Here is a 12,394-nt window from a genome sequence, read left to right on the forward strand (position 1 = left end):
ACAAAAATAAATAATTTTGCTAAAACATAATACAATAGGAAGTTTGTTCACATTTAGTCATTGAACTTTTTAGAGGGAAACGAACTTTCGATTTTGTTCACATTTAGTCACTAAACTTTTTTTTCATTATCTATTTGCCACTAAACTATTGAAACTGTTCACATTTTACTCTTATGACCGGTAACAGCCGGTCATAAGGGTAAAATGTGAACAGTTTCAATAGTTTAGTGGCAAATAGACAACGAAAAAAAGTTTAGTGACTAAATGTGACAAAAGTCGAAAGTTCGTTACCCTTTCAAGTCATTATCCCTTTAAGTATTTAGTTATTAATTAAATTGTTTATAAAATTGCGGTTTTTTTATGAAAGCAAAACCTCTTACGTTGTTGTTAGAAATAAGGATGTCTCAGCAGTGGGATAGTTTGGCATCCATACGAAACTTCCTTTGAATTCCTTTCAAGTTTCAATTAATTGCTTGGTCAAATTGTCTTCTTTTTGGTGGTGTCTTGTGAAACCATTTTACTCCCATTCCTATCATCAACCACTTCTTTGTTCACAACACACAAAATAACCCAAACAATTCCATGATCTTCATCTTCCTCACCTGGCTTTTTTTCGTTTCCAATCTCCTTCAATTCCCTTCAATTTCATCTCTGTTTTCTCACTTCACCATTTAGGGTTCTTGGTTTCTTCCCAATGATGAAGTGTTTCAATATTTTCAGTTCCGGAACGAAAAGAAGAGGGAAATCTTCACCAGAGCTCCGGGAGCAAAACCAATCAACGAAACCAGCTACAAGATTAGTAAAGTCGACAGGGTCAATCGTTTCACCAAGAAGCATACCGGAATTGTACAGAGAAAAAGAACATAATTTGAGAAAGTTTTCGTTTTCAGAGCTCAGAAATGCTACTAATAATTTCAATAGGATGTTAAAGATCGGAGAAGGTGGATTCGGAAGTGTGTATAAAGGGTCAATTAAACCTCCTGATGATCAAGGCGAGCCTCTTGTGGTTGCAATTAAGAAACTCAACAGAAATGGGATGCAGGTATTCCATTGAAAATTCTCTCCGGATCTACTGGTTTTGTTTTTTAATTTTTATAATCTCTATATTCATTCAAGAATATATTCTCAAATTTGATTTGTTTAATCTTGTTTATACACGTGGGAATCGATGGTTTAGGAATTAGATTCCACAATTGACTTGCTTCCAACTTCAAGATTTATAAGACTTGCTTAAACTTTGAAATTACATTAAGATCAAATTGTTAGAAACATAAAACAAGAAAATGATGATTTATCTTCCCAAAATTTATAGATTTTTTTGGTTATATGATGTGTAGGGGCATAAAGAATGGTTAGCAGAAGTTCAGTTTCTTGGTGTTGTTGAACACCCTAACCTTGTAAAGCTTTTGGGATACTGCTCAGTAGATGGTGAAAGGGGAATACAAAGACTATTAGTCTACGAGTATATGCCAAACAAAAGCTTAGAATCTCATCTCTTTAGCAGAGCATATCCACCAATTCCATGGAAAAAAAGGCTACAAATCCTCCTTGGTGCAGCCCAAGGTCTAGCTTATCTTCACGAGGGTTTGGAAATCCAGGTATATATATATCTTACATAACGTATCCTAATATTTAAAAAGTACACATCTTATGACATTTTTAAATTATAGTAGTTCATAATTCAAACTAATGTTTTGGGAATTAATTTAGGTGATATTTCGCGATTTCAAGTCCGCAAATGTGTTGTTGGATGAAAACTTCAACCCAAAACTTTCGGATTTTGGGCTTGCGAGAGAAGGACCACAAGGAGACCGGACTCACGTATCCACAACGGTGAGTAATTTGTATTTGTATTTATTTCACGACTCCTACATTTTTCTCTCTCCAACATAAATAGAGTCAGCCATGTTAGATAGAGTTTATCTCCATTGAAGAGAGAGATGAATAAAATCTTTGATCCTAACTTATTGTCATTTCCAGCCTGTTGGGACATACGGATACGCTGCCCCAGAATACGTGGAAACGGGTCATCTAAAGTCAAACAGCGACTTATGGAGTTTCGGAGTTGTATTATACGAGATTTTATCGGGTAGAAAGGCGATTGATAGACTCCTACCACAATCCGAACAAAAACTTATCGAATGGGTCAAACAGTTCCCAGCAGATAGCAAAAGGTTCCGGATGATAATGGATCCGCGTTTAAACAATCAATATTCACTTAGTGCGGCTCGGAAAGTTGCAAAATTGGCGGACAGTTGTTTGCGGAAGAATCCGGAAGATCGACCCGCGATGAGTCAGATAGTTGATGTGTTACAGGACGCGATTAGAGAGTCAGAAGATGATATCAGAAGTCCAAGTTCAGTACCGAGTCCGTTACCGTTACCAGAGCCGTCTACACGAAGAACAGTTCATGTTGGTTAGGGAAGAATGAAGATGATTGTGATTGTTGATATTTTTAAATTTTTGTTGAGGGTTGAATCATGAATGGTTTTGTATGGTATTTAGGTAGATGACTAGATGAGTTTATTGTTTATTGTTTTTTTTTTCCCTTATATATAATATGGGTATAGACGTATGGGGTACATAGAGTCGTGAAAAAGATTTGATTTTTTTTTTTTAAATCAATTATTTATATATATTTTATGGTCTTTATGTTAATGTTTAGATTTGACCAATATGACCAGGTTTATACTTTTTGACGGTATAAGAACCATAGATAAACCTTCTAACAGTTTAAGAATCATAGATAAATATGAAACGTCGACAATGACTAAACTAAAAAAATTGAATAATCAACAAAATGACCACAATTATTTAATCGGTATATCAAAATGATGCAACTTTCCTTGAAAAGGCAACATGGACCACCAACTGCGAAAATATCCAAAAATTTGAGTTTCGTTATCGTTTGTTAGGTAATTATATAAGGTATGCAACAGTTGTTGGGCCTTTCATTTGAAAGTCATTTTCAAACACTCTTATGGGTGACCACCTATTTCAACATCTAACCTCAAAAATCTTTAGAAGATGGAACGATAGGTGATCTTATAAACACATATTTAGCCGTATTAACCTTCATTTTTCCGGTTAATAAGTTAATCTTGACAACTAGGTTAAGAAAATGTCCAAGACTCATAAGATGAGTTTTAAACATGTTTGTCATGCGTAAAAATCTAGTTATAGCATTTAATCGATGGATGTTTGTTGTATCAACCTTTGTAGTGTACAATTACATATATGAACCACTTAGGCATTGTTTGATTTTAAAAGGTAAAAGAAATATAGTTTGCAGATCACATCTATAAAATATTAAAACAAAAATATGGACCAAATATGTAGTGTGCAAGAAATAGAATGTTCGTTTTTTAACGTTTGCATGGATGCTAAAATAAATTGAAATATAAATATAGTGAATATTTAAACTTAAAAGAGTTTTGTAATGCGAATATTTAAATAATTTTAGTTTTACAACACTTAAATATAATTCATACACCAATAATAATTTATTATTTTTTTAAATTATTCATTTCATATAATTTGAAATGACATGCCAACGGAAAGTCAGGTGCTAACAAAAATTGAAGTATTAATATTAACACCTAATTACTTTGTCGTTTTAAAAAAGAAAAAATGAAATGAAATTCACGTTGGGTTGTTTGTATTGAGGAAAGAAATTCATTGTTCCTACCCTCAAACATTATTCTCTTATAAAATTATTAAATGGGATCAAGAATACATGTTTACAAGGTGGAAATATGTGTTTACAAAGTGTAAATGTGTGGAGTTCATATACCCTATGGTTTTGTAGGTTTTGTTTTTTCTAATCTAATCGTTTTTTGTAGTTTCAAACACCTTTATGGCTTTGTAGTTTTTTTTTAATCTATTCGTTTTTTCTCATATACCCCATGGTTTTGTAGGTTTTGATTTTTCTAATCTAATCGGTTTTTTTTTTTTCAGTTTCAACACCTTTATGGTTTTGTAGTTTTCTATTTAATCTTTTTTTTTTTTTTTTTTTTTTTTTTTTTTTTTTTTTTTTTGTTTTAACACCGACAATTTTTTTTTATTATATTATATTATTTTCAGTTTCGTTGTTAACGGTTAACATACATAAAATGACTAAATTGACATTTAATTTTTATTTTTTTATTACTTTTGACAAAATTACATTTCTCGTTCCTATGGTTACATGGTTTTCTTAATCATACTCATTTAATGATGACCATTAAGGTAGTTTGGTGACATGAATAACTAAATTGCCCAAATATGCAACTAGGTTGAAATGGTTTCTGTAGTTGTATTCTAAGCTAACTCTACACAATTTTAATTTTACATCTTTTTATTTGTATGTCTAGATTTAGTAATAGATTTAAATACATTGTGATTGTATTTTTACATCCTTTCATTTGCTATGTGTAGTTAAAATAAGTTGGATTTGATTGAAAATACTTAACATTTTGTTTTATTTTTCTTAACATTCTTAACTTTGCCTATGTTAATTAAAATACATTTTTTTCTAAGTTCTTCTAAAAAAATATTTGATTTTTAATCAACTGTAATTTAGTAAACAATAAAATATATTAAAAGAAAACGACCATAAAAACCATTTTTAGAAGTATTTATCAAAAAATAGCTACAAAAACAGGAATTGACCCGAATAATCATGATTTTCACAAATGACCATCTACAAAAATCTTGCTCATTTATGAAAATGTTTTTTTTTTTTGCCAAAATGATGTTGGGGCCTTGACTACTTAAAAAGTCTCTATTGACTGCGAAAATCCACTTAGATTTCACATTTGTGGTCGATGAAAATATTGTTTTTTTTCCTTAGATTTGAACATTTATAATTCTTTTGTATAAAGTCTGTTTGGGGTAAAAAATTCATTATATTTTCTATTTAGTAAGGGCTATTCATGAACACAGTGCACCTCATATTTTGATGATGGGAAGACATAATATTTTAGGTCCAAAGTAGGCTCCTTAATGAAGAATGTAAAAAACTCCAAACTTTGAACTTTCATAATTCTTTCATACAAAACCGGTTTCAGGTGATTTTTTTAATTTCGTTCTATGGCGCAATGGCTATCCATGAATGTGTCATATGAGTGGACATATTGTTGGTATTCAAAAGTTGCTCCTTAATCGTGTTTTTAAACTACCTATCACCACAGTTAAAAGCATCCCTCATAACTATCGTATGACATTCTCTTAGACTTTGAAAGCATCCATTTTCAAGGTGGTTTCTCATCTCGGGTCCGTTGAAGCGTGGGTAACATAGTTAATACTTCCTAGGTGCACTCTGTAGTTGTTTAGGCCCAAGAATAAGCAAGAAGGTAGGTCTGGTGTAACACTTAGTTTTAGGATGTTTTAAATACCAGGATATCAGGCTGTAAATAAGGTGAAAACCCGTTGTCACGACGTGAGAGTTGTCATGAGGTGACAAACAAGCTGTCACGAGGTGAATGTTGTGCAACCCAAGCCCATGGATTTTAGGGTTGGTGTTTTAGGGTATTTTCTTAGCTTCCATCATATTTACAACTCATTGGGAGCAACCTAAGCCTCTCTCTTCAAGATTTGAGCTCCTCCAATTTGATCTCTCCTCTTTTGGGTCTCTTGGTGATATTTTGATGAAGGTTGAAGATCAAGAAGGTTCTTTTGGTTGCAAGGAATGTTGTTTCAAGTTTGGATCCATCAAAGTCACTCCACTTCTGGATTATTGTGAGTATAAAGTTCATATCTTGCTCTTTAGTTCTTTAGATCTCTTCATTTGTATTTTTAGCACTTTTGGTCCATTTTATAGGTGATCTTGGAGTTGGGTGAACTCCAAAATCTTTTGAGCATTTAGGAATGCTTCTTAGACCTCATGGACTATGAAAGTTATGATCTTTTTCCTTCCCTTTTAGCCATGCAAGTTATCTTGGTCTGGTAGGTCATTTTGGTGTATTAAAGTTTAGATCTTGAAAGTTTATGTCACACCCCGAAACTGGAATGGCGGAATTGTTCCGGGGTGGAGGACGTCATGTTTAGCATCACAACCAGTGTAATATAGCAATCATAGCAACACAACCAACACAATGGATACATATATGAAAAATGTTTACATCAGTTTGAAACTTGTTTGTAATACATCAAAAGTATGTAAAATATAAACATAAGACTCTTATTGCTCCGACTCCTTTAAATCCAAGAAGTACCTGTCTACTGATTTCCTGAGAATACAAGCAGTTTGAAAGAATGTTAGCATAAAGCTGGTGAGTTCATACGCATTTAGTTATGGTGGAAAATGTTTCTTTGATTCTTTTGAAAAGTGTTCCTCAAGAAAATCCCATATTTTCTTATGAAAAGTAGTGTTGAAAGAGTATCTATTAGTAGAAAATAAACCATCAGTTTTAGAAATGCCGGTGTTGTCTTGGGAAAAATCCCATATTTTCCCTAAAAACAGGTTATCCATCCTAGAGGTAGTTTTATTACTCAAAATAAAACAATGAAGAGTAGAGTCCGTAAACCAAAGTTAGTTTATACTTATTTGCGAGTCATATAACCATGCTTGATATGACCGAGAGACCTTTACAACGTTCTTCAGGCGTTAAGCTAAATGAAAATTTTTCACCTAAGACATGCCTGCCTAATTGTAGCTAGCAGTTCAGGTGTGAGATTGTCAGTCCCGAATAGATCTATTCACAAATCTCACGCTCTCCCTCTAGGAGACTCTGGTTATACTAAAAGGATTTATCCCTATACACCTAAGGGTACAGTATTGAAGTAGAGCCTCACAATTCTGTATAATCTAGTTTACATATAATGCTGTAGCGTTATACCGTAGTGAAATCCCTATGTATACAGTATGTAGTGACAATTATGCTTAAATAGCTATGCAATGCCATGTTCAATGTAGTGTTGTATATCATAAACCCAATGTGTCATAGTTTATATGTATAGTAGTGAAAGTCTTTGTACTTGTTACGTTTCGAAAATTCCCAACTATACCTATTATATTTTGCATGTGTAGCGTATTTGATGTGAAAATCGAACCCGAGAAACTATGCAATTTTGGTTATATGTTGTAAAACGTCCCTTATGCTCGACATAGTACAAAAGGGGTAAAATATGAGAATTGCATGAGTTTTATACTTGTTAAAAGCTCTTTGTATTAGTTCACAAAAGCATTTATGTTTAGCTTGTATTCCCCCTAAAAATGTTTTAAAAACCAGTAAAAGCGTAGGGGCATGAACTCACCTTGAGCGAGTGATTTGTATGAAAGATCGGTACGAGATGTTGAATGTCAAGTGAAACCTCGAACTCAATTTGATCCTAATAACGTGTAATGAAACATATAGGAGTCAAATGAAGGTATTTCACTACTAGATACGATAGAAAATCACTCTAGGGACTTGGAACCACTTTCACTAAGTGTTAGAACCTCATAGAATTGAGTAAGGGGAGTATATGGCCACCTTAAATGTGTGTGCGGTCATGGGTGTGAGGCCCATGGGGTATGCGTCCGTAGACTCATGATGGAAGGTGTTTTTGAGGTGTTTTCAAGGTCCATACTTGCATCCATGAAGTGTTCTAGGTCCATACTTAGTTGTAGTGCAAGTTAAGTGTCTTAGATGTGGGTTTACGGCCCTAAGGTGTGTGTGTGGTCGCACAAAGGAGTGTGCTGCCGTACATGTGTGTGTGCGGCCGTACACACCTCATGTTTGTGTCTAAAGTGCCAACTTTAAGGTGCAACAAAGCTAGGGTCATGTCCAACTTAAAGATAGCAGTCAAACTCTCACTTTGGAGGGTCTTTTAGGAGTGTGTGGCCACCTTATGGGGTGTGCGGCCGCACTCTCTTCTAAACATGAGGAACATGACGAATTTTGCTGACTTAAAGCTTAGATAGAGTGGCCTTCTATGGTTAACAAGTTAGAGTATGAATCACTCACGTTTTTTATGCTTTAGAGGGTTCACGGTTGAAGAAGCTTGACAGAATGGTGTAGTGTGCGGTCAAGGAGTGAAAGGAATGAAGGAAAAGGGGTCTACCCTTTATATAAGGGTGAGTGTGTTGCCAAGAGATGGATGTGCGGTCACACACACATGTGTACGCTCGTACACTCCTCCCAAGAGTGTGTATGGCCTGGTTTTGTTACTATACGACTTGCTGACTCATTCCTAACCTCAGCCTTGGTTATTCTCTTGCTTAGAACGCTTCAATGAACCCTTAAACAGTACAAGAAGTTAACATAACAAACTTAACATTGATTGAATTGACAAGATGTACAAGATAGAAGTTCCTGGTTGTCACAGTTTAAGACATTATTATGGATAAAGTTGGAAACTTTATCCATCTAAACATCATGTTGATTAAGATCTAAAGGTTAGAGACTTGGACGTAATGGATTAAGTTGAGAAAGATGCATTCTTGACCTTTTTGAGGCTTAAAGACTAGATTTGGTTGTTTGGACCATCCTAAAGGGTAAAGTTGGAGATTTTATCCATTATAAATATATTTAGGAACTAGATATGAGGTAATGAGGTTATAGGCCTTTTCTGAAGATAATAAGCACTTGATGAAGATTTGGCTGTCACACCCCCAAACCAGAACGACGGAAACGTCTGGGTGCTGATGGAGTGACTTCATGTACAGTATCATAACAATTGAATAGTAATGAAACATAGCAACCCAAACATTCACACATTGATAATACTGTTAGATTAGGTGTCTAAGCCAATAACTATAATTGGTATGTACTTGAATTGATAGCAACACAGTCCTTTTGGGTTACCCTCAAACCTAGCAACCGGACAAGGAAATTATGAAAGGAGATATTGATTTATTATAAGATTAATAAATTAATATAAATGATTTATTAATATGTTAAAAGATTAATATATTGATTAGAAATCATAATGTTTAATTCATAGTTAGCTAGAAATTAATTAGAACTAATTTTAGGGTTAACTGTATTAATTTTAAAGTGCAGGGACTAGTTTGCAATTATCTAATAGTTGAGTGTAAGGCTCCAGAACCCCCTTGGAAGAGGGTGGACGAAATATATAGGGGAAACCCTAATGATTTCATCCATGGGGGCTTGGATAAGGCCATTGGGTTTGCTTAGGCCCTAAGCAAGGAGCATTAGGGTTTTTCCCTAAACCCTAGATCCCTCAGCTATATAAGGAGCCTCCTGGCTCACATTTTGGGCACTCATTTTTTTGAAGAAACCCTAGGCCATAAATTACATACTCCCTCTACCCTCTCTCCTTCTAGTTTCCTTCTTGCTAGTTATTGGGTGTGATTCCATTAGAGGCATTACATTTGTGGTGCTAAGCTTCCAAGAAGATCAAGATCAAGATCAAGAGGATTGTCAATTGTTTTCTATAACAATTTAAAGATATGTAACTCCTAAACCCTAGTTTGTTATTTTCGAAAATAGCCTCTCTCCTCTAGGGTTCTTGTTTTGCAATTCAAAGTTATATGTTCAATAGTTAAAACATAGATCCAAAGTAGGTTGCATGTGAACTTAGGAGTTGTTTTTCTAGTTTATTTGTTTCTCCTAAAACCCATCAATTACAAGTTTACATCATTTACAACTTTGTTTTGCTCAATAGTTAATTATGAATAACAAAAGCAGAAAACATAATGCAGCGACGTCGAGCCTCAAGGTGTGGTGAATACATGTCTACTGATTCCCTGAGAATACACGTGGTTTTGAAAAGTGTCAACAATTAAGTTGGTGAGTTTATATGCATTTTTGTGTGAGAAGGATTTGTGAAGTTTTCGTATAAAATGATTTGTATACTTCTAGAAAATCCAATATTTTCTTTAATATGAACTATAAATTTATGAATTTCCTTTGCACCCTTTCCTTGTAAAACAATGATATATGTTTCTGATGGTTTTGAGCATTCTAACACTCCTATGGTGTACATGCAACCCTAGAAACCTTGGATCTATGTTTTCTCTAATATTCATGAAAATAAGAATTTTCCAAGGTTTACATCCTAACTAGCATGGTATGGGGTACATGTAATATAAAACTAGTAGAATGACATACCTTTGTAGTTGCTTGGATTCCTTAAGACTTTGTGAGCCTAACACCTCAAGTGTGATGCCTCAAATGTTTCACACAACACCACAACTCTTGGAATAACTTAAGAGAAGAACACTGTGATCACAAAATCGGCTATCCCTCCCTGTCTTGCATTGGTCGCCGATTTTGCTAGCTACGGAGCTATTTATATACTGTGTCACATGTAAGGTTACACCATGTAAACCCTAATGGCTTTTCATTTCCCCCATGATCCATGGGTTATAACCTCCATGGAGCACCTAATGGGTCCTAGCCCAATCTAGTGAATCATGAACCATAAGCCCACTATATAAGAATGAATGATTTACAAATCAATCCCCATTTAATTAGTCTCTTTTTTTATCACAAAATTAATTCTTAATCAATACTAATTAAATAATATGATTTCATATTAATATATTAGAACTTATAATATATTCCAAGGCTCTGATACTAACTTGTAACGTCCCAAAAATAAGACCCAAAATTTTTTCAGTTCTAGATTAATTAAATAGTAACCATATCATTTTCATAAACCAAGGTAAAAAAAAATTGTATCAATACATCATCAATCATCAGAGTAAAACACAAAATGTGGAATTGAGTGGTGTGTGTTCTACAATCATCCCAGGATCTTCCCTTTTGACCCAGAAGTACCTGAAAACATAAACTGAAAATCGTAAGCACAAAGCTTAGTGAGTTCCCCAAATTACCACATACCATACATAAGCAAACACATAATGGGCCCCACCTAAATGAGTGTCAACGTCCGTGTTTCTGGGCTTGCCATTTTTAACAATGTAATAGTCTAGGTTAACCTTTGTAACCCAATTTGAAATAATAAAAATGTATTATTTGTGAATTATGTGATTTATGTGTGTTTTCTTAATTATTATAATTTAATTGAATTAAGAATAAAATAAGCGTCAAAATTTAAGTGTAAAATAAACTTGATACCATTGGATAATGTTGTAGTAGTTGAAACGAGGTTTCTGAATATATATAGAACGCCCAAATCTGACTTCGTATGAGGAAGTTATGATTTTCTGAAATTTCGACTTGGCAGTATGCAGCCCGAATACTCGATTTGAAATCGAGCGGTTTTTAGCCGAAACAATCTAAACGAGAATCGAAGATCTCGTTGTTAGTAGTGAAACGATGAAAAGTTAGGCGAGAACGGACGTCGGACGAAGAAGTTATGAATTTATAACGAAGTTTGTCTGTCCCGGCCTCCTAAAAATAAATAATAAAAATAAAGCGAAAAGCCGACGGAGTCTAAACGAAAGTTGTAGAGTATGGTCTCACCTACGCGTGGATATACAGAACGTCGAAAACGGAGTTCGTATGATGAAGATATGAATTTTTGAAGTTTATTAAATATTTAAAATTTAAATATAATTCTAAATGTTGGTATTATCCGAAGAGGAGTCTCCGGACTCATCCGAAGTACGCCCAGCGTACAACGAAGCGTGACGAAGCCCAGCACTCGAGTACCTCCGATGACGTAAGCGCTGACGATCCGAGGCGTACGCCTAGCGTACGTGTGAGGGTCCAGCCTCCTATAAAAGGGGATACGAAAGCAGCCGATTTACTTTTCAAATTTCTCCTTTTCTCTCTAATCTTTTGCCTCGATCTGCGTGTCGTTTATACCCCGAAGCCCTATTATTATTCCCGAGCCTCGAAGCAAGATCCAAAGCCCCAAAGATCCCGAAGAGCGTTATTCCCGAGCCGAAGCCCTGCCCGCGAGGAGCCCGGTTTTTGTAAAGATCTTCCAGATCTACGGAGAAACACTACTTCTGCAAGCCGTAGTGCTGCCCGATCATCTTCTGATCAAGTGAGTGTGTAGTCATTTTCTTCCAACGCAATATTATGAAGTATTTTATATAAAATACGTGCTATATGTATATATTTTGTTGTTATATGTGTGAATGTATATTCACTCTCTTCTATCTCATAGATCTGATTTATTCTCTATGAAATACGTGTTATGTATGTGCCTTATCTGTTATGTGGAATATGTATTGATTAAAGCATGCTATACGGGTTTTTAAACTATGTATAAAAATGTATATTTTTATCTACTAATATGTTGGGTAGAACATGGGTAGATAGTTGGTGTGTAATAAACAGATGAGAGGCCTCGGTGTTGTTGGTGTTATTCTAGTCATTAAGCAGAGTATGGATGACGACCACAAACTATTTTAGACAGTCCTGTGGAGCACTAGCAGGCTCATAACTTGTAGGTGTTGTTAACGACGTGTTCACCGGTGTACTCTATCCCCCTCATGGTTGCCTTTAGGATATTTATTGCTAAGGAAGCTCCTTTGCAGTGATGTCCGTCC

At 34.7% G+C, this 12,394-nt stretch overlaps 1 protein-coding gene across 1 annotated transcript; it reads left to right on the forward strand.

Annotated features, from left to right (window-relative positions):
• The first annotated feature begins 430 nt into the window (after positions 1–430).
• On the forward strand, positions 431–2,636 carry LOC145057231 (Protein kinase superfamily protein). Its single transcript, XM_079005008.1, has 4 exons — positions 431–1,042; positions 1,338–1,598; positions 1,711–1,833; positions 1,981–2,636. Exons 1-4 carry the CDS (start codon positions 695–697, stop codon positions 2,419–2,421), a joined length of 1,173 nt encoding a protein of 390 aa, XP_078861134.1. The 5' UTR covers positions 431–694; the 3' UTR covers positions 2,422–2,636.
• Positions 2,637–12,394: the final 9,758 nt, after the last annotated feature.

Source organism: Lactuca serriola, chromosome 6 (genome assembly GCF_051521515.1).
Source record: "Lactuca serriola cultivar US96UC23 chromosome 6, Lser_US96UC23_V15, whole genome shotgun sequence".
In the NCBI taxonomy this organism is placed as follows: domain Eukaryota; kingdom Viridiplantae; phylum Streptophyta; class Magnoliopsida; order Asterales; family Asteraceae; genus Lactuca; species Lactuca serriola.

Bases quoted from the DNA above. Each gene is read 5' to 3' on its own strand.
- LOC145057231 (XM_079005008.1), top strand. From the start codon at position 695: ATGATGAAGTGTTTCAATATTTTCAGTTCCGGAACGAAAAGAAGAGGG. The intron at 1,599-1,710 runs GTATATATATAT...GAATTAATTTAG, and splicing joins ACGAGGGTTTGGAAATCCAG to GTGATATTTCGCGATTTCAA. The intron at 1,834-1,980 runs GTGAGTAATTTG...TGTCATTTCCAG, and splicing joins GGACTCACGTATCCACAACG to CCTGTTGGGACATACGGATA.